The following is a 22,951-nucleotide window of genomic DNA, read 5'->3' as shown; positions in this document are numbered from 1 at the left end:
TCTCCTTGGGCAGTGGTATAATGCACAAGTCCACATCACCTGAACATGGGGTGCTAAATCTGAGAGAAACTGAAAATCCAGATAGAAGGAAGAGGAAACAACTTCAAAAGATCCTCTAGTTGATTTCATTTTTAAAATACAGTTCTAAAAAATTGTGGGTCTTAGCTTAATTTACAGCAGACTTATGGCTGCAGGGACATGGCTTATCTATATGCAACTTTTCAGACTACCTGATGATCACATATTTTATATTAAACCAATTATTACACTTTAATTCAACAACCACTATAGAATAGGAAGGAGTTAAAAAGAATCATCAGAGCAAAACTCAAGAGAACAATCTGCCCAATTCCCATTTAAATGCCAAAACCACTACCTTAAAGTCAGACTTTGTCTCTCACTTTTTCTGGCCCAATGAAAATTTTATTCCTGGTAACCTAACCAAACAACTCCAAAAGGGTGTAATGAGAACACTCTGTGTCAGACTGACCAACAACCTGGCACTCACTACAGGAAATAAAACAGCCATAGTACACTGAATACAGTATAGACCTGAAGCAGAGTATTTTTGCTATAAAATGCAAGTGTACTGCTACCATAATCTCCCTGTTCTTCAGGCCCTGCATATTTAGAGTACAGTTCCAAATGTTAGCCACAAGATATGATTATGCAAGAAGGAATTTACCTTGTAGTCCTGATTCAGTACTTACCCTCAATATGGGACACAAATGCAGAAATACTCTCCTCCTACTGGCAGAATCTCACTCTACATGAGATACTTTTTTGTAGGTTTTGTGGATTATCTAAGATACTCGCTTTCCACAGGGACTGTGTAAGGAGTCTAACTAGGAACATGAGGTGGATTTTTGGTGGCCCTAGGTAAGGTAGCATACCACAACTGTTTCAGCATGTGACTTGAAGGCATACAAATTGTTCATTGGATCTGGCCCATGTTGAAATTGTTGAAAAGAGCTCTTGCTGAAATTGCTGCAGCTTTACCAACTGAAAATCCACGAGACTGAAAAATTTACCTGCAGCCCACGATGTGCCTGCTTTTCATCTCTTAATTCCCCTATTGTTCTTTTTCTAGCCATCCTGAGCTGGAATAGTCCAGCTAAAATAAAACTGCTGAATGAGAAAAGGGTGCAGAAAACATTTGGAGAAGACAGGGTTTGAAGGTCAGCTTTATAAGATCGGAAGAAAGGAGAAAATTAGGAGAAGCATCAGATTCAGGTATTGAGAAAGGAAACATTCAGTACAATGAATATCTTCCTGTGTAAGCCATGAATAATTGCATACTTCAGAAAAGGAAAAGCAGTGGTTAGGTTAGGTATTGAATTTTGAGAGTTTGGCTAACTGTAGGGACTCAACACATCTTCTAGAAGGCATAATTACAATAGCACAGAAGAACACATTTTGTCACATCTAGAACCTTTTAAAGTCTACTGAATACAAATTCAAATCTCAAAACCTTTTGAATAAAGACTTCCATTGACTTTGAAAGATTCTGATGTAAAAATCACTGTATAATCTCTGTAAGGACTATTATGGAAGATATTTTTGACAGAAATGCATAGCATGTAGTTTAAATACACCATCTAGAGGAAAAAACATCTATTTAACCAATTTTCTTCTGAATCTCAAGTTACTGCTAGTTCTCCCAAGTTTAGGTTCTACTTAATTCAAGTAACATAAAACTAGCATACATTACAAGAAGATAGGGTGATTTTACCTTGAATAATATGATTTTACCTTGAATTTGTTACCCACACTGATGAAACTGAGTTTTCCAGCTTTTTGTTTGGGATCCTTGTTGTTGTTAGTGTTGGCTTCAAACAACTGTCGAACAAACTTGTCCTTGGATTCACATATTAGAGATTGAAGGGACATGTGCAAAGCATCATTGTTTTTTTCCACAAATTGCATCTGAAAAGACAACCCAAGAGATAAGAACACATCTGTTTTACTGTCCAAGTTACTCCAGTCTAATTAGAAAACTAAAGGAAACAGTTACATACTTAATTCAAAAATAAGCAAGAATACATGGGGTAAATACTCATATATTATTTCAAACAACTTTTCAGCTTAATACACAAAATCCTAATGCCAGCCAGAGTAAAGACAGTCTTAAATTTGAAGGATGCTGCTGGAATTCCAAAACTCAAAGAAAGGTTTGGTGCCTTTCAAGACATCAGGGGTTTTTTTGTCAATGACTATCCTTCCATTTCCAGCACTCAGTACATCATCATCACCTGGGAGTTCTGAGAAGCTTAATTCTTCACTGCTTGCAATATTATTTAAGATCTATTGTGAAATGGGAATTAAATGCACACTTAACTTGGTACATCTAGACAGTTTGGAAAATGACAAGAAAACAGGTTATTTTAGTAGTACTGTGACTGTTTATGAACACTTGATTTAATAAAATACATTGTCCTTTCCTACAGACTTTATATCTCTGGTTTATTTGAATTGGATCACTAACTTTGAGAAGAACAATACGTTACATTGCAACTCAGCGGCCAATACATTAGTATCCAAATTCACATTACCAAAATCCTCAACAGCTTTTGGTGCAACTTAATAGAGACTTTGATATTAATGAACAGAAGAGGCAAAACTACTTTGAAGAAAATGCCAATTTGCCAGATATCCCATAAAAGGGTGATAAGAATCAAAGGACAAACACAGGTCCCCAAAGTTTCCTTAGGCCATGAAGACACAAGACAGGAATACAAATGCAGCCAAATTAAGTATCCTCACCACAAATCAGACTGTGAGAAATGTTGAAAGTGCAGTGAACAAAGAAGAAAAACAAAACAACCAAATAACAGAAGTACTACAAGGCAGCTATTGTCCAAACGTTTTAAGGCCCAAGCTAAGAAAGTCCCTGTGAGGGAGAGGATAAAGTCAAGCACATTAACACTTCCTGGACCTCACATCTGATTAGCTCTGACAGGAGAGTTTATGTGATCAAATCTATCTATCTCTGTTCCTGAAGACACTCTAAGGCATTATTAGTTTATCGTGATGAGCTGCTTGGTTAAAAATAGAGAACTTGGAACAAAGAAAAATTGGCGCCAATTTTACTGGAATTCCAATTTTCATTTATTATTTTAATATTTACTCTAAGCAATTTCAGAAAAATCACATAGCTAACACAGAGGTTTCTACTTTCTTATTTTTACAGTGACTCACAGAATGCATCTATTGCAAAACACAATCATTATTCTTGTCGTATTCTGAAGTACATAAAGACAAATCCTTCAAATACATTTTTTTGACTGGCAAAAAAACCTCTTTGCAAGTAGCGTCCTTCATACATGCTGGAGTTATACAGAACAACAAAGCATTATGGATTCTCATTTATTCTTAAACTTTTGTTTTTGAAAATTGATGATTTACATACTGGCTTCAGTTTTTACAATGTTTTTGTACAATAAGTAATAGTCAAAAAAGCAAAAGAATCTGGAATACCTTTTGAAAGTAGCAATTTCAGGTATTTTGTACTTTTACACGAATTAGTCCATTGCCAGTAGAAATGGAAAACACAAAAGTATGAAGTGGACTGTGTACAAGGATAATCATGCTTCCAAAAAGGTACTCTTCACTAACAATACTTTAATATCATATAGGTTATTCTTTTCGTCAGTATGTAAACACCTTTTGATACAAGATTTGCAATATATTGTGGATCAATATATTTAATATTGACACCATTACCTATAGATTTGAAACAAACTTTTATACAAAACATATGCCACTAAAATGAGCTGTGACCAGAAAAGTTAAAGAAACTGCCAATTCTGTCAAATACTCAAAACATTAGTTTCAAAGTTAAGACATATCAATGTTCGAACTTCTCTTCTGATCACAGGAAATTTTGTAATTTAAGCTATATGCACTGAAAAAATAAAAATGTTTTACAAGACACAATAAACAGTGTTCCATAGGTAAAATTACCGTCTCATAGCATACTGCTCCTGCAAAGTGTCGGATAATGAAGCCTTCATCATCTCTGATATTTCTGTGAACAGCCAATTTAGACTTTCTAGGAATCTGGAATTAAGAAGACGAATTACAAAGAAGTATTGCAATGGAGACTAAGACAAAGTTTATTCTTTGAACACCACCATGATCTACTAGGAGCATTAGATGTTAAAAATCACATTTCCTTTAAGTAGAATTGTGCTGATTATTACCATTTCTGTCCAAACCATGACATTCTAAAAACCTAATTTCAAACTCTTCCTCACTCTTAAATACATTGCATTCAAAATACAAGTCACCAGGATTGCTAATACCAGCCAGTTGATTTTAGTTTTGCTTTAACCAACACTTCCTGTATCATTCCTTTGACAGCTGATGAATAGCCTTGTTACAGGAATAGGATTAGACAGAAGTTTAAGATATGGCTTTAGATGGTATATCTTACAGGTAAGCACCCAGCTGATCATGAACATCAGAATGTTTCACTGCACAGCAATCCAGGTAAGCAGGATTAAGTGGAAACTTAACACAAGCTAAATGGATGTTAAAGGATGGCTTCCTTTGCTTGCATTTTTTTTTATTCCAACACAATTCATGGATCTAAATTGCAACAATTTGCCTTAATCTTCCACACAGTGCTCTATGTTAAAAAATAAACAACAAAAACATTTTCCTAGTATGATTCCCATTTTCATCTGTGAAGTGCTAGCTCACTAGACATGAGTCGAATGTTCTCCAAAGCAAGCAATTTTTGAAAACAACAAAATAACTCATCTGATATGAAACAATCTAAATTAAAATGTGTTTGTACTTCCTTTTCATGCTTTACATGTTAACAAATTTCAAATGTAAGTGAAGAATATGGCTTTAGTTTCAGCAGGATATTAGAACTGCTTGAAGCCTTCAGTGAACTTTTCATCAAATCTAATAACCAAACTTGTTCTTAACAAAGAGGTACAGACTGTGCAGACTGGGTGGTATGAGATTTCTTACAAAAGATTTTCATTAAATTGAAGCGTTACTATCAACTGTTCCAAGAACTGTTTCATTAAAACAAGACAGACAACAAAATAAAACTTACTGAGAGCCTGAAATGGTCCTTGTGTTTTTGATGCACAACTGAAGTAAAATGCTGGTCACTTGGTTGGGGAAGACGATTTTCTTCATCCAAAATATCCAGTACACCTACTAATTTTGCTTCAATCAAATCTATTAAAAAATCACATACATTTATCAAAATTTAATATATCAACTCATATCACCACTGAACATTACACATCTAAAAGGTGCTGATGTGATTCTCTACAACAGTACCTATGGAAAGCCATTAAACAAAATACAAGAAGTCATGGCAAATGAATTCTATATATCTTAATTGGTATGTACAGTATATCCATCAAATCTAGCAGTTCTAACTCTTGTGGAACATGAAAGAAAAAAATCAAGAACTGATTGGTTTTTTTCTTGATCTCAAGCTGAAATTAGTCATTCAAAAGGTGCCTAAGTCTTCTTACAGTATGACCTTGGGTCTTTATATGATGATTGCTTCAATTGCTGGGAGAGATTTTTAAGCTTTTCATCCACATTTCACCACATGTCAAAACTAAAAGGTTGATATTTCTGTTTGATACAATGATCCAGTGAGAAGCAAAAATCTGTTTCAGGAAAGGCAGACCAGGCTTGAGCACACAGCAGTGGTTTCACAACTTTTAACAACTGCTTTGCCTTGACCTCTCACATACATATACCAAAGCCCTGGAAAGCTGACACAGAAATCCATGCTCTTCAAACTATTAGACACACTCACTGTTTTGCAACTTGTTTCCATTCTCTATGAAACTGTTCGTGTAAGAGGAACTTTAACTACCAACTTTTTCCTGTGGAAAGAGTGAAACTGCTAATGCTTGTACTGAAGTAATGCCTATGAACTCTTAAGACTGTGAATTGAATGAGGCTATATATAAAATCATATAATTATTAATGCTATGCATATTTAGCTTCTTCTGCCTGCAGTTTTCTTCCCCGTGACAGTAACAAGAAGCTTGACAATTCAAGAAGCACATACCTATACAGTCCTGATTATCTACATAACGAACTTCATTAACCCCCAGACCTTCCTTCTGGTAAAGTTCTTGTTCCTAAAGTTACAAAAAAAAAAAAAAAAAAAAAAAAAAAAAAAGTAATTGAAAAGAGAAAACACCACTCTTAATTTTTTTTAACTGATCAGGAAAAAAATATTTTTTACAATAAATATGAAGTAATTTTAAAAAATATAGCATGAATCAGTACACATTTGAGGATCTCCTTACACATCTTAATATATTCCAACTTTAACGCCTTAATGATAAGCCTGTTCAATTAAATATTTTCATATTATCCAATCTCTGGATATCTCACTGGTGGTTTTCAAAAACCCACATTCTTTTCTGACACAACCAGATGTCACATAATATAGAAAGAGTATGTCAGACGATTTTCTGAATTCAAACATAATGTGTAATCTTATGAAAAGCAGTGCTACTTTAAGTATCTCTTCAGGAAAAAAAAAAGTTCCTCCAATATAACAGTAAAAAACCAAATCCTCAAATACAACATTAAATATATCATACCTCTTTCAGAATCCTTTCATTAAAAAATTGCTGCAGTTTTTCATTACAGTAGTTTATACAGAATTGTTCAAAACTGTTGTGTTCAAAGTACTCTGAAAGAGAGAAGTTAAACTTTTATGATGTGTTCCAAAAGTTTATAACTAGTAAATAAGAGAAGCTTCACAGTGCTAATATTTAAAGACATGTGCGGATCCATAGCCATTTCTTTCAGCAAAACGAATTTTTTTTTTTTACAGATTTCAAAGTTGTACACAAGGCATCTAAAAATACTGCAGCAGATGATATTTCTAAGACAAATGACAGACAGCTTGCAGCAAATCAAAGCAAGATGCTACCAAACACTGAAATTGTACCAGTACATCCTCATGTATCTATGATACAACAGGCTGGCACAGAGTATCAAAGCTCTAAAGACCCCAAAATCAAAGGCTGTTCTCCTGGATAATCTTCTCAGGACTCGAGCACATGATAAAACATGCCCTGTTTTAAATTTCAGTCAGCCAAAGACAGCAAAAGCTTTACAAGAATCATCAATGCTAAAAGAAAAACTGTCCCACTCTTCATTACAGAACTTGTTACTGAATCTTTGGTGGGAAAAAACGACAACTAGAAATTATTTTAAGTATACTTACCAAAACCAGCTATATCTAGAACTCCAATGAAGAAAGAAGAAGTTTCAAATGGAAAACACTGGTTTACCCTCTTCACTACATGATCAAACAAATGACTATACACAGTTTTAGCCAAGGCATCACGAGCATTGTTTGCCTGTTCCACTTTCAAGGGTACCCTAAAAAAACAAGATATAGATCTTATTTTTCAGAATTCCTTACTGTGAAATGCTGAGATTAGACTCTAAACTTAAAAACGCCTTTCCAACACTGTAAATTAGAACCCTAATCACGCCCCCCCACCCCCAATCTCTAGGCCACGGCAGAAAACAACCTTGCCAAGTTAGAGCATCTTACCTGTAAAAAAGAATAATGTTTTGCCACCATCAGTAGAAATGAGATTTAGATGCTTTCCCAATTGTTTTTTTAGATGATTAGAAACTCTATTGACAATTTCCAGAGAATTATATTTAAAATAAATACATCACCATCTATAAAAATATTTCAACTATTTATTTACAACTTATTTTTGCCAGAATAAAGCCTACAGTTTAGTTTTTGCCCGGACATCTTTTCTGCTCCTCACCCCACCACATCAGTGAGGAGGCTGAGGGTGAACAAGAAGCTGACAGGGGACATAACTGGGGCAGCTGACCCCAAGTGACCAAAGGGGCATTCCCTATCAGATGGCATCATGCTCAGCAATAAAAGCTGAAGGAAAAAGAATGTAAGGGGAATGATACTATGAGTTTCAAATTTTGTCTTCCCAAGTAACCCTTACACTTGATGAAACCCTGCCATCCTGGGGAGCTGAACACTGACCTTCCAATGGGAAGTGGAAAATGAATTATTGGTTTTACTTTGTTTGCACATGCAGCTTTTGCTTTACCTGTTAAGCTGTCTTTATCTCAACCCATGTGTTTTCTCATTTTTACCTTTCTCCATCCCACTGGCAGGGAGTGAGTGAGCGGCTGAGTTGCCAGCTGCAGTTAAACCATAACAACAGCTTATCCATATTCTTCACTTCCCAGAAATCATTCAAGTACTAAGCTAACTAGTAATTACTATTTTTTTTAATTTATTTCTTCAAGGATAATACTTTTGATGCAGAATCGTGAGAGTGGTGGAGATCACTTTCTACTGTGACTGGTAAGGCATGGAACATGGTAAGGCAGAGTCTCCATTCCCAAAGGACACTTGCAGCTACATTACATTTGATAGTAATTAGCTTTAACACACAATCTTGTCTTCCACTAAGTATCTATCTTAAGTTAATGAGTACTGACAGAAATCTCAGCTTATAAATAGAAGGAAGGTACCTTTGCATTCTGTTCTGATACGTTTAAGAGATCAGAATACTAATTCCTGTCATCTGCAGACCTATTACATAATATAATACATTAAAATAATTCATGCTTTTCACTTTTTTAAACAGCATGACAAATAGTTGTACTGCTAGAGCATTTACAAAATGGTCCTAGGTTAAAATAGCAAATTCTGCCACTATTAAGTACAATTCTGCACAAAGACTGCACAAATCCTTGTGGTTAAATTTCACAGTGTGCAGCAAACACACATGGAAAGAAAATGTAACCTTGCAATGCATTTTGCACAACTGAAAGTTCAGAACCACTAAATAATGCTGAAAATGCCCTGAGATAGTAAATACATGAGAGCCCCATGACAGAACTATGGTCAGAACAACTAGCTTTCTTCTCACAAACTTGTTTTCCCTCTGCTCTTCCTTTCTTTGGTCTGCACAAAGAAAAATTAATCTCTTTCTTTCTCTTGTTTCTTGCCTGAACAGGGAAAGATAAATTCTCCTTCCTCCATTTATCAGCTACTTGAATAGAATAGAGAAAATAAATTGCCAAATTCAAAAAATGGCCACTTTGGTAAGGCAGCAAGAAAAACACTGTTGGTCTTCATGCCAACTTCTTCAGCAAGGTTTCCACTGATCTAGAGTTCGAGACATGAGGGAAAGCAAGGATGGGGTAGATTTAACCTGTAGACAACTTCATGCAGTTCCCAAATATATTCCAGAACAAATTAATTTTAATTAAAATCATGTATAATTTGTCTGTGATTGACAACAGCTTAGGGAGAGAGCAAGTGAAGTGATATCCAGCAATTACTGCCATCCAATATGGATGGTTCATAAATAAAATAGCCTGGATGAAATAACCTACCTAGTTAAATACTCCACATGATTAAAGAATATAAGCAGTACATTTGTAATTTGAGAAAAGCTAAAGTTCAAAATAATGCAAAAACGTATTTTTTTAAAAAGTTTTTCCAATGGACGCTTCATTAGCATCACAAAAAACAAATGCATTTTGCTTGAAAATGCAAAAGAAGCTGGATGACCTGGAATGATGCAAGTTAATTTTTTTCATCCTGTAAAATAATTTAGGCTGTGATGATGGAGTCCTCTGTGAAAGTCTTCTTGGAAAGGAAGAAACTGAGCAAGAGAGAAGCACAGCAGCACATTTACAGTCTAAAAGAAGCACCAGATTTTGAATCCTAACACATTTCTCTCTGTAAACACACTTCACACGGATGGTAAAAATATCATCCAACAAGGTAATTATTATGGGATTTTGGGAGACAAGGACAGATAGATGTAGTGCAGCTGCCAAGTCCCCCAGGCAGCTCACTGCACATGAGTATTTAATAAAATTCAGAGAGGTTGCATTTAGCATCACCCTCCTACTGTTCCTTGTTGGCTCCACTGTGCCCAGCAGAACAAAGCCTTTGTTATACTCTGAGCACAGTGATTTCAGCTGAGCTATTTATTCACTGTGACCTATTAGGACTCACATGATCTACTCGCACACAAAAGGTCTCTAAGAAAGAGACAGAAATTACTAGCTCTTTGGGTTGCTGAAACAAAAAAACAAAAAAAAAGTACTTTTCAGAACTCGAATACTGATAGCAGTTAAATAGTTTCTAACCACACAGCCATAAAAAAAAAAAAAATTGTGTCTATTTAACAAATACCTAAAATAGTCCAATCCACTTTTCATGTGCATGTAGCAAGCCATGTGAAAAGATGATATTGGTGTATTTATTAGGGTATGTTTGCTTTTAGATGCACAAATTTAGGAAATGCTAGGGAAAGAGGTGTAATGCATTAATGATTGAGATACTGTAAGCAGTCTGCTGAACTCATTTTTGACACCCCCAAAATAAAACAACAGAAAAATAAGATCTGCTGGCATAAAAACATAAGTCCTTATGTTTGCAGACTTTTGAAACTGCATAGTGCTAATACCACCCCAGGCTTATCAAGGATAAATATGCTGATCAGAAAATCTTTACAGTTTTAAACAAAAAAAGTAAACTCAAAGCTGTAACAAAAATTAAGAAACCTTCCTTGACAGTGTCACTTGAGAAGTGATGGCATGATGTGTCTCGTAGTGGTGGTGGCTTGATATGTCCCACCAAACATTCTCAAAAGGAAAATATACAGACAAGCCTTATGTATATGCTACAGCCAAAACTAATCTGTTCACAGAGGCTGAATCAGCAGTTCACTGAGAGCATTTCCAGTGGGGTGCCATCTGAATCTGACAGGGATACAATTTGTTCAAAGCCCTTCCACTTCTATTAAACGCTTCCACGTAAAAGGAATCTGAAATTAGGGTATTCTCAAAAAATGGGCTCTAATAATACTGAATTAAGAAAGCAGAAAATCTTGCTAACAAGATTAGCATACAAAATTATTTTCAAAAAATTTATAATTTAAAAATCCACAAGATATATTTCAGTAAAAGGAAGTGGATGGTGGTAAGCTGAGGAGAAATAAAAAATACAAATGCAATATGGAGAATAACCAGGTAAGCAGTAAGTCAATCAAGAAAGATCAGCTAACACTGTGCATCCCAACCTGAATTAAGTAAAAAAATGTTACTGACTTTCAAAACCTGCAATGTTCATAGTGCCATGGATTACTATGAGTGCCATCTGTATTGTATAATATGTAAATTTCTACTCAAATGTTATCCACAATACTGATAAAGCTATGCCTGGATGAATAAATCAAAGATTTTGCTGTCAATTTAGACTAATCTGGAAAAGAGCAAATAGTAAAAATTTGGTCAATATTTTCCACTGGAGACACTTTTTCCTCCAAGACCAACATCTTCCTACACATGAAGCTTGCAATGAAGGAAAAGAATTGCTTGTAACACTCCATGTCATCTGATAAGGCAGTAAGATGGCAACAATTCAAGGTTCCCAATTTCTAGTAACTGGTGAGGGAGAGAGAGGAGGAATTTATACAGGGCAGGGAGAGAAGAATTTACTCTCCATAAATGGACTATTGAATACACAATTAAGAGGTCTAGATCTTGAGCTCTGAATGCAGAGTAACATATCACTCTACCCCACTCCCCCAACATTACTTGCCATTTGTCATTGCATGAGAACTTCTTCCATAATAATAATTTTGGTAATAAATTTCCAAAGACAAAATATGCAAGGAACTCATATAAACTCCATTAATACAGATAATTTTGAGTTTTATATTATAAATTTTTGGTGTAATGTGCATAAAATATTTCTAACTCACTAAAACAATCTGATTGTTTTCGTAAGTCAATAATAAGCACATGTGTATTCTTCCAAGGAGTAATGTTCATTAGCTTCCTAATTAAAAGACTGATACATTTAGCTGAAACACTGAGAATTACTTTTAATGTGCTCCAAACTGCTTAGACCAAGTTCAGTTATTGACGTGATGTTTGCTTGAACTCCTGAAAATACTCAACATAGAAAACTAAATGTTAAAACACAGATTAGTTGCAGACATCTTAGCTAGCATGCCTGACAGCTTGCATGCTAGGATCAATCTCAGCAAGAGAAAATTTGTGGTGGAAGAGAGACGTTTTTCATAAATAAAATGTAACTGTATTTAATATTCAGTTTTGCAAGAGTCATAAATTTCACAGTTTTGAAATTTTATCACCGGTACCACATTTATACATATTTTTTGCCTTTATTCCTTCTCCATGTGCATGCAAGAACTTACTATCTTACTTCTGTGCCTAGGACACTACCTTGCTAATAGCTTCAGAAAAAAAAAAATTTAAAAACCCAAAGTAACACAGTTTCTATCCATGTTTTTGTGAAACATCATTATCAGTCAAGATTAAAAGTGTGTTCACCAAAACCAGCAAAAAGTGGCACATTTCTAGACTGCCATTTGCAGGGGTGTTTTTAAAACTGAAACTTGATTCAGAAGAATTAAATATGGCAAACACAAGGACACAGATCACTCAGACCTTAAGAAGGGTTGATATACTGCCCTCTAATCAAAGCATCCCAGCTCTAGGAATATTTTAGGGCAGCACTCCCGGGAGCACTGTGCAGCCCTCATGACACTCAAGTGTCTTCTCAAAGACTTTAGGTACCGCATTAACATTCCTTGATAGAGTGCACCTGACAAATCTTTCAGCACATCGAATTTGCTGCGCAGGCTGTGGATTTAACTGGCTGGCTGCTATTCTTTCTCTGGCCACACAGTGTACTCACTGACACACCAGAGATTTTACTGTGAGCCTGCACACTGGTTTCTGTATGGCTTGTACAGGCTGTACCTGGGCTTGGTAAACCGTGAAAAGAAGCGCTTGGGCCGAGCACACCTCAGCTCACCCCGATGACTTGGGTTTTAGCTTCTGTATTTCTCAGATTCTCTGCTGCTTAGTGTGTAACTCTGAAACTTCATATTAGCTGCTAGTAAGTTCTCTTCACAGGGTAGGTAGACAAAACAATTCCTTTCTAGTTAGAGAATCAAGGACAACTGGTACGCAGGAAGCAAAAACAAAAGTGAGGGAAAGGGGGCGAGCCAGGGGGCCGAGACTTCATAGCCTGGGGCTGTGGTTGGACAATTAACCCAAATAATGTAGATGAACCAAAACTTATAGAAGTGTAAAGACTCGTGACCAGGATCCAACTTCGATTTGATTTGGGTGTGCCTAAAGTTTATCCTTTCAATAAATACACATTTTATTCCTTTTGCTCTGTCTAGTCTCTGTTCCAGGTCAGCCTTTGCAGGCAACAACTCCTGCAGTTGGCTAAGCGGGACCTGGGGCCGCCTGTGCCGGTGGGTGAGAAAGGGGCGGCGCGGAGCCGGTCCCTCGCAGCACGGAACCCAGCACGGAGCCGGTCCCTCGCAGCCCGGAACCCGAACCCAGCACGGAGCCGGTCCCTCGCAGCCCGGAACCCGAACCCAGCACGGAGCCGGTCCCTCACAGCGCCCCCCCCACCCTCCGCCGCCACTCACTTGATGACCGTGCCCTTGGCGCCCCCTGCCGTGGTGAGCATGACGCGCGAGGTGAGGCTCCCGCGCAGGTCGTCCTGGTCCAGGCCCAGCAGGGCCGCGCAGCGCTCCAGCGCCGCCTGGCTCCGCGCGCGCGGCGTGCAGCCCCCTGCGGACACACCATTCACCGTCAGGGAATTCAGCCCTGCCTCTGGGAATGACTCCCCGCTCTTCGGTTCTCAGAACCTAGAACCCCCTCCAAACACACACAAAAATAACATCCCGCCCAAAAACTACGCGTGAAATTCTCTATTTCTAGAACACTGTCCAGGCTGCTTGTAGGGAAGAACTAGCCCAAAATGCAGGAGCGCTAAGCCCTACAAACTAGCGCTAGTGATGTAAAACTTTTGAACTTAGACGTTCCTGTAATCCTCCAGGCTGCCTTGCTGTGCAGCAGAAGTGCCTGCTAGGGCAGACTCCTGGCACTTGGGTTTTTGAGATAAGGCTCTGTAATACCCCAGGTAACAGCCTGGGAGAGGTGCCCTCCCTGCTGCTCTGCACCTGCCATGGCGCCGGGGCTCGGCCAGCAGAGACCTCCAACTGGAACACCACCACTTTAGTAAAATCCAGCACTTGTACACTTATTTACACTTATTTATTATGTATTTCCTGTTGCTTGCAGTAGAGCAGCAACAGAACTTCAGAGGGTCTTGATAAGAGACTGCCTGGAGCAGTTCAAATGCACACCCTGTGTGTGCACACACAAGATGAGGGAAGAATAAAACATTTATTTGAAATTTAGAAGTTCAATACATTCATTTACATTTTAGAAATTCAATAATTTATTCCAGGAAAAAAAAATGGGTCTGAATTTCAATATTTAGAGGACATAAGTTCTCTGGTGATGTTCCCTTTTCTGAACCCTGACTTTCCTCATCATCTTATTATCTTCTTGTTCAATTTCTCCTCAAACTTACATTTGCACCTCTTTCACTCTTCCACCTTATCAATGCCTAAGTCACAGCTCACAAAAACCCCAAACAGGGAGGCTCTCCCCAAACAGGGAAGTTGACTGTTTTGAGCTACATAAAGCCACTGTCCATCTCTACACCTGCATCTTCCCAGATTCATTCTCTTTAACCATGTTCATTTCAGTCATCTTCATGAAGGTGGCAACAGCATGAACTGACACTGGGGAGGTTCTGATTTGATCTACAGAGTAGAGAGAGGGAAAAAAAGACCAAAAAACCAGAACAACTCTACTCTGTGCCAACCCTAAGCTACCCAGTATGAATTCAGCACTGACCCTGATTTGACACATGGGACTAGAGAACACCCATGATCTCTTCTGAATAGAATGTTTTGTACAGTACTGTGCTGTTCTCTACTATAAGTGTATTTGTAGTACATCCAGACCCAGAGGAATCAGTCCTTCAGGAATATATGGACAGCAGTTCTCAATTTAGAGAGGCCAATTTCAGTAGTAAGGTAATAAGGACAATTCCCAAATCATTATTTCTCCTTCATCAACCTTCAGGCACATTCTGCAATTAAGTCCCTACTACATTTGTACTGCTTCATCTTGTGAGCAATGTCTTAAAATTAGGAAGTTATATTTACCTAAGTTTTTGCTGTAACTTTTTTCTCTTCACTTCTCAAAATACTAACACGATGTTATTTTTGGAAGCCAAAGGACATAATTTCTTTCCCTACAGATGGAGTTCCTAATTTCTAATTTCAAGATATTTTTGTGACACTAGAGAGAAGTTGGACATTAAAGCTATTGTTAAAATACAAGTATTGTTTTAAGACACAAAATGGCCCTTTATATCAAACTTTTCATGGAACAAGTTCTTGAATATTTTCAGGGCAAGCCTGTTTGCTTTTAGAGCACATAAAGAAGTACAGCTTTAAATCACACAGGTAAATTTGACTTCAAAATGGGGTGAATTAAGATGGAATTACCCATGAACACAAAGAAGCTTTCAAAAGCAGTAATTCACATGCAAAGGAAATGTCTCTAATCAAGAGGCATTTTCAGTATTTTTACAAAAACCAATTTATATTTCATCTAACCTGAAGTACTCCCAGCTTCCTCAAAATCGATATTCCCAAGGTGAAGGACACCAGCCACTACTCTGAAAAGGTCAAGTTTTTCTTCATCATCCAGTCCAATCTTTTTCATTGCTGTGCACATTCTGTTGAAATCTCCATGATCATCTAACAGTGGGTCCTTCAAGGAACCTTCTTTAAGATACTATAAAACAAGAAAAACCAAATTCTATGTAAGTGCTTTAAAGTAAATATAAGCAAGTATTTCCAGTCAAGAATAAGTCATAACAAAAAGCATACAAAGGCATGCCAAACTAAGTAGAGATTCATACAATATAGGCTTCGCAAGAACCTTAATTTATTTTAAATTCTTGATACTTGGAAGCATGATCTTCAAACTTAAATTTCAAAGCAAACTTCAAACTATGTTCAGAAAGTGAAAGCTGGAGAGAACGTGACTGTTAAGGGAATATAGGATAATGAGCAGGGGGAAGGGAACCTTTGGCTGAGGGAGCTATTGGAGCATTTAATACAAAGGAGTCCTAGCCCCAAGATGAAGGTGCTTGCAATAGGATGACAGAAGGACAGGAGTAAAGAACAAATCAGAACCAGGAGAGTTATCCCTATTCTAAACAGACTTATTTAGAGAAATATACTAGTTAACTTTTGCTGGTAATTAAGAAACAGAGAAGTTGTTTGCAGTGCTCTATGGGTTAGGAATACTAGCTATGTTCTGAAATACTAATTTAACATTTTGATGATTTTTCTAATTTAAACACATTGAAAGCTATTTTAGCTATAAACCAGTTTAAATCGTAGAAAGTAACACATCTGCATGCAATCAAGAAACTACATGAACATGCACAGACTGAGCTACATTTTTACACTTATTTTTAAATGTTTTTAATTAAAGAGAATAATTAACTCAGTAAAAGTCTTGTTAATGTCAAATAAGCTAACATGATTTTTATCAAAACATAACACCACATGCATCTGAAAAATTCACTTCACACAACATGTAGGCACATCAATAACATTAAACTACATGTTAATTATGTAAAATGATCACCTCATCTTCCTGATAAGGAAAACACAAAAATAATTGAATTATTAATTAACTATTCCAGCTACTTTTATTCAAATAAACAATCTAAATATTTTTTTATAAAATGACAGAGCAAATACTAAATTTCCAATTTAAAAACCTGACCAAGGCAATACATTTATTGTTTAAATGGCTGTATTTGGTTTAAATATCATTTAACTTTGAGCCTTTAAACAGATATGGCAGTTACATATAAGTATTATAATATCATATGTTCTGCTACTTCATGTCTTACACATTTTCAGAACTATTCTCTGAGTATGTTTTAATTTAGACAAACACTTATTTCAAATGAAGTCTTCTCTTATTTCAAGTCTGTCAGAGGACAAGTTTTATGACAGCACCCACCTGTAAATCACATCAATAACAGGAGATTGCATAGGTTCATCTTCCAGTAGCAAAAATAAGCAAATGTTGATAGTCTATGCCTACTCATTATAATTCTTCATGAAAGGCAGATTGAATAAACTGAAGCATTATTCCCCAATGCTAGCCAAGTATCTACCAGCTTTCTGCCTCACAGTGATGTCATGTAAGTATTTTTGTATCTGACTCTCCACCATTCCTGACTATAGAAAATAGCCTACATTTAACAACAGAAGACAGGACTACATGCTCAGTGTTACAATAATACAACCACTAGAAATCCAGGGGTGGATTTGACAATGTTGACATGGGCAAAGGAACTATCTGTACAGTCTCCCATAGTTGAGCATGAGCTTTAAGACAAAGTTATGAAAAAGAGGGTATGGCCACTTGGTGGAAAGAGACTCTTGTATAAAGTTAGGTTTGTATTTTTGTCAGATACTGAATCACAAATATGTATTTGATTAATATTTGAAATATCTTCCAGCTAGACAAATGTGAATAGACTTTTAAGTATGAGTAGATGAAAATTTTATTAGAGAACAGAGTAGAAGTGTAATTGTTTTAACACCTTCCAATTCATATATACTATTAATTCAGAACAAATTCTTTAGTATCCTCATGTGAACAGCTCAAAGGTTTAAGGGCTACAAATTCTGATAATTTCAGTTCTAAAAAATGTAAACAGAGATGGAGCAAGAAGATACAAATGTTCTGACTTTCATCCAGGAAATGCCATGCTCTGGCATAACTAGCAGTCAATAGCAAGGGGAAAACAAAAACCTTTAAAGTGCACTGAGGAGGAGAATATAGTCATGGCTAGAAGTGAGATTGCACTACTGATTTATAGAAGTTTGCAGCATCATTTCAAAACTCCAGGTTGTAGAAATGGCTGCAGAAAAAACATTGCTTCTGACCTATTCCTACCAGTAGTTAAGATTTTAAAAAAGAAAATTCCAAAAGTATTAGATTTTTGTTTTCCACAGAAGACAAGCTGCATCATTAAGTATTATATTATTGTAAGAATGAAGAGGAAATCATTTTATATACACTCTTCCATTTGGGATTTTATGATGCATGTTATTTCTAGGGCTGAACTCCAAAGCAGAATTCTGAAATCAGCAGCTTTGAGAGAAAGTACCCTCTTAGACCTATAAAGATGTGCAAAATGAACATTTCAATCCACACTGTAAAACTGTAATCACTTTCAACTCCATCTTCATTACTTAGCAATATAAACTAACTGAAGATATAAACATACCTCAGGACTCTTGCGATTTTGTGAAATCTGCTTGTCTGTTTCTTTGTTAGCAAAGAACCTGGTACAACCTCGATTTAAATACTGTAACAAAAAAGTGGAAATGCATATTTAAAGAGAGAAGTAAGGAAAACATATGCTTTTATTTAAGGCTTCCCCTACAGGGCTTGATTTAACCATTTGATACAAACAACATGGTAAGTTCTCATAATTCATTCCATGGAAATGTATGTATTTGCATCTACAAAATTAATAAACTGCAACGGTACCAAATTTCTGTTGAAAGTTTCTTGATTTTGACAGCTGAAGTACTTTTTGACATTGGGATATTCATTAAGTCATACAATATTTTCTTACTTTTGGGTTCTATTAAACCTATGCAAGGAGTTCAGGATCATAGATAAGGCAACCAAAATTAGGAACCAAAAAATTAATTTTCTTGCCTATATGTAACATGAAACTACTAATTTTTCCTCACCAAATATTTCTATAGGTAGTAGGAGACATAGTGTATTAAAAAAAAAAAAAAACCTGAAGAATATTTAAAGCTAATAACATAGCTTAAGCAGAAGCCTTATTTAGAACCTGGCTTCTGATATCCACCTCACATTGCATAGTAATCTCAGATTTACTGTTTTTTAAATCAGACTGAATTTAGATTAATTTGCTTTTAGCAAAAAGTGATCGCCAGCTTTTTCCTTCTGATTCGCTCATCTGAATGTAAGAACTCTGTCCAAAAGCTTGGACAGAGCCCTTTGTCTGAAGGAAGTGAACTGATTCTTTACTCTTTGATAGAACAAAGATGTTTTCTAATAGGTGAACACAAACAATTGTACTCTCCGATTAAAATGTACATGCAAAATTCCAAAACACCAAACTATTCCTGAAAGCATTTCTAACAGCAGAAGAAAACTTGGTTACAAATTTAATATTAAAACAAAGTGACAACTGTTCAAAGCCAGCTGGGTGTTTAACAGAGTACTGTAGTTTTCTTTATCAGCCAATAAAAATACAAAGTACAGCGTACTTTAAACACACTGTATCACCGTATTAGAGCTTTGGTAACACAATCCCAGAAACGGGTTGGAAAGTGAAAAAGGCCATCCTTCTCAAAAGGAGTGTGGAAACTTATCTGACAGGTTGAGAATGTGAACCAGCATGGTATTAAATGATAACCTACATAAAAGACATTTAATCACAAGATAATGGCTTTGATTTGAAAGCTAAAACCTTGAGTAAATTTATGTATTTAAATTGGGGAGAAATTATATTTTTAAAAGAACGCAAGTACACAATTTCAGGTTACCATACTGAACATCTAAATACCATTGTATTTGGGTTTTGGTTTGTATGGTTTGTTTGAGTTTTTTGTTTGCCTGTTTTGTTAGGTTTTTTTAGTGAAGTACAACACACTATTGTAACTTCAACAGTCCAAACATAAGGCAATCTGGCTTCTCTTCCTGCGATTTATATGTGAAAGAATTTTAGCTTCTCATCATCATCTGTTGTTCTCTAGGTACAGAATTACTCCAGGTACAGATTTACTGTGCAGCTTTACTTTCACAGCCATGTGATTCAGTCCAAGGCACAAAGACCTACAAGGTTCAGCATAGGATTTCCTCATGACCTTGAATTTCTGAAAACTTCTGCAGGGCAACCTAAAACAAGAGCATCCAGGACTGCATGCTTTCATGTGGATTGTGCTGGAGAATGGTTGTGTAAGAAACCTGCAGAACTGCAGGGCTATTTGCCTAATCCTTGGCCAAGTAAATTCTCACTTCCCCAAGGAACCTGCAGGGGAAGGATGGACTAATATAGAGGTAATGGCCATTAGTGCTGCTGCAATCCAGAGGACAGGTCAGACAGGAGCAGCCAATGCAGCATCTTGGTTTACATGCCCAGAGCCATGTGTCCTTGTGCCATGATGGCCAAATGGATGGGGAGGAGATGCCAGGGATCACTTCAATCAAAGGGAAGCAAACCCAAGGAGTAAAGAGAATTACATTATCCTTTATCTTTTAATAAATATCTCGGGGGGAGGGGGGGGGGGGGAAGAAGAAAAGAAGAAAAAAAGAAAAAATAATAAAAAAAAAAAAAGAAAATAAAAAATAAATTTTAAAAAAGAGAAAAAAGAAAAAAGGAAAAAAAGAAAAAAAATAAGAAAAAAAGAAAAAGAAAAAAAAAAGAAAGCCTTAAAGTTTGAGATGGTCCTATTTCCAACTAAGTGTACTTTAAAGAAACCAGGCTTGAGTCTTAGAACTCAAGCTAGCCCTAATTTGGACTTTGACTCAATAAGCCATAAGGCTTAAGACAAAGGGCACAATAGAGCCAATGCAAAACTGTGACTTAAGGGGTGAACTTTTCTAAATAACCAATTTTATAGTTTGGGATTTTTATGAATAGCTTTCTTGTAAAAAAATAGAACTGATAGGAAAATACTCATAAATCATCAAACTTTGCCTTGTGTAATATCACAGTCTATTATCAGAAGCTTGAAAGATGGCAGTTTTATGAATTCTGAACCAAACATGCAGTCAACAAAATGTGATGAAAGAAGTGACACAAGCGTGCTTATTCAGAACCATTTTATGATGAAAACTGAAGTGGCAAATGAGAATGAAGAACACAAAAATCATCTTGACAAAAGAAATGCAAATTTAGGAGGAAAATTGATCTTTTACCCTTTTTTTCCTAAAAATCTCCAATAAAGTGATACTTGATGAAAATTTAGTGCAATATAGGTAATAAACTTTAAAAATTTTTATATTCAATTACAAGCTTACAAAGATGAAAATTATTCTAAAAATTTTAATTGTTTTATTTTTAATTAAAGATAATCTACTTTAAGGGACACAAAAAAAATGTGCTTTTTTTTTTAATTTAACATGCAGAGTGGACCTTTCACATGCAAGGAACTCAGCATTCAAATAATACTAACTTATAGTAAAGCAATAAAATCCTTAATGGAAATTAAAGTTCCTGCGACAATCTTACAAGAAGTAAAAAAAAAAAAAATAAAAATCACAGTGTGATAAGGCTGGTGTGACTATAAACTTCTTATACATGAAATATGCAAGAAAGTGTCCTTTGGAAAAGAACTCAGGCTGCTAAGGACTGTCTTGCACCAGCCTGATTTTAAGATTTTTAAGAAGTCTGACCCTGACATCTACCACTTTGGGTGTTCTCATGAGTAGAATTCTTGATTTTAAAAGAATCCCCAAGAGCAGGTAGACCCCATGTTCTAGAAAAAAAAACCTATTAACTTGAAGAAATAAACTTTAATGGAAAAGTGGCTGCACAATAAAAAATTTACATGAAAATTCTGCTGAACATTTTAGCTTTAAAACATAGGAGAGAATATAGCACAGATTCCTCAATTTCAAGACAAAGTATAGGAATTCTTCCAGCAAAGAAAAAAGTCAGGTAGCTTTATTCCAAGATCAAATAGATTTAACAAAAAGAATATCTGAGTTTTTTTAATAGGAATGAGTCTGTCAAAGATAGAGATTTCAATATGATCTATATGAAAAATCCATATATGATGATATGACAAGCTTTACAAATGCTGGCTCTGATACTCACCCTAAAATTGTCAGGAGAGCTTAGATATAGCTTTTCCCTAATGTCTTCTGGAGCACCAGCACAGAGCCTGTAAAAGATATGATAATTCCTCTCTTCTTTGCCTTGCACACAGATCCTAGATTTCTCCAGAAGATAGTGTGACACAAATCCGCCAACCACCGAGTTCTAGGAAGAAGAAATATTTATCTGATTATCTGAGTATTTGTTGCATTATTTGAAATTGATGTTTTCAATTTACTTTCATGATCATGACTTGCTCAATAGAAACTGCTCTAAAGAAGATTAAAATCTATCTATACCTAATACTTATTAAGCCTAGAAAAAAAATCATTGCTTTTACTATTACTTCTCTCCCCAGCTCATGTATTGTATATGCATACACTCTTCTTAAAAGAAGGGTCTTCTTCACCCCAAAAGCAGAAATTCATAGCAGAACCTCAGGAGTTACAGCAAAGAGCATTGCTACAGCCATCCTAACACTTTTTGGATGACAGTGCTATTACAACTTTCTTCAGTTGCATTTCACTGAGACTTTTGTAAAATAAAGGGGTTAAAATTATAGAGTACACATTTGGACAATGTCTTTGGCAAATTAATTATGGCTCAACATTTTATTTCCAACACTTGCACTTCTTTATTGAGAAGGAATTTTGATACAGATTTTAGAGAGCTATTTGTTATCTGGCCTATGATAAAATTCCCTGTGCCTAGAGAAATCATAATAGCAAGGAAATTCCTGAACTTAATGGCCATTACAGGAACTAAGAAGGATTAACTGACTGACAAATTTGATTGTAGTTATGCAGTTGTTCCCTTATTCAGGAGGCCTCAGTCTGTATCCATATCACTTTGAGAAATCAGACCTAAAAAGTGAGATGTGATGTCTTGTAAAAAAGGGACTCAAGTAAACAGGCTGATCTTGCAGTGGAAAGCTGAAACAAGCTTTGAAGCAGTTTCTGAAGATTCTCAGGGGTCTGTTTGCTTCAGCTGAAGTAATTAAACTGAAACACCATGTAACTGTTGGCCAGTAGATGGACAGATGATTAATCCATCATCAATCCATCATCAGATCATTAATCCATTATTTTAAGTAAAAATTTTGATCTTTTCCATGAC

At 36.0% G+C, this 22,951-nt stretch overlaps 1 protein-coding gene across 4 annotated transcripts in view; it reads right to left on the bottom strand.

Annotated features, from left to right (window-relative positions):
- Window positions 1-22,951, bottom strand: part of MYO6 (myosin VI) — a 106,697-nt gene that overhangs the window by 36,561 nt on the left and 47,185 nt on the right. For all 4 annotated transcript variants that reach the window (XM_079298971.1, XM_079298972.1, XM_079298973.1 and 1 more), the window contains exons 9-18: window positions 21,836-22,000; window positions 18,257-18,337; window positions 15,549-15,729; window positions 13,497-13,641; window positions 7,232-7,389; window positions 6,600-6,691; window positions 6,056-6,128; window positions 5,072-5,199; window positions 3,964-4,059; window positions 1,753-1,926 (exon numbers count right to left, since the gene is read on the bottom strand). In XM_079298971.1, coding sequence (XP_079155097.1) covers window positions 1,753-1,926; window positions 3,964-4,059; window positions 5,072-5,199; window positions 6,056-6,128; window positions 6,600-6,691; window positions 7,232-7,389; window positions 13,497-13,641; window positions 15,549-15,729; window positions 18,257-18,337; window positions 21,836-22,000 — 1,293 coding nt within the window. The remainder of the gene's footprint in view (window positions 1-1,752; window positions 1,927-3,963; window positions 4,060-5,071; window positions 5,200-6,055; window positions 6,129-6,599; window positions 6,692-7,231; window positions 7,390-13,496; window positions 13,642-15,548; window positions 15,730-18,256; window positions 18,338-21,835; window positions 22,001-22,951) is intronic.

Source organism: Erithacus rubecula (genome assembly GCF_903797595.1).
Source record: "Erithacus rubecula genome assembly, chromosome: 2".
Taxonomy (NCBI): domain Eukaryota; kingdom Metazoa; phylum Chordata; class Aves; order Passeriformes; family Muscicapidae; genus Erithacus; species Erithacus rubecula.
Note: the sequence above shows the minus strand (reverse complement) of the source record. Positions and strands in the feature narration are given on the sequence as shown.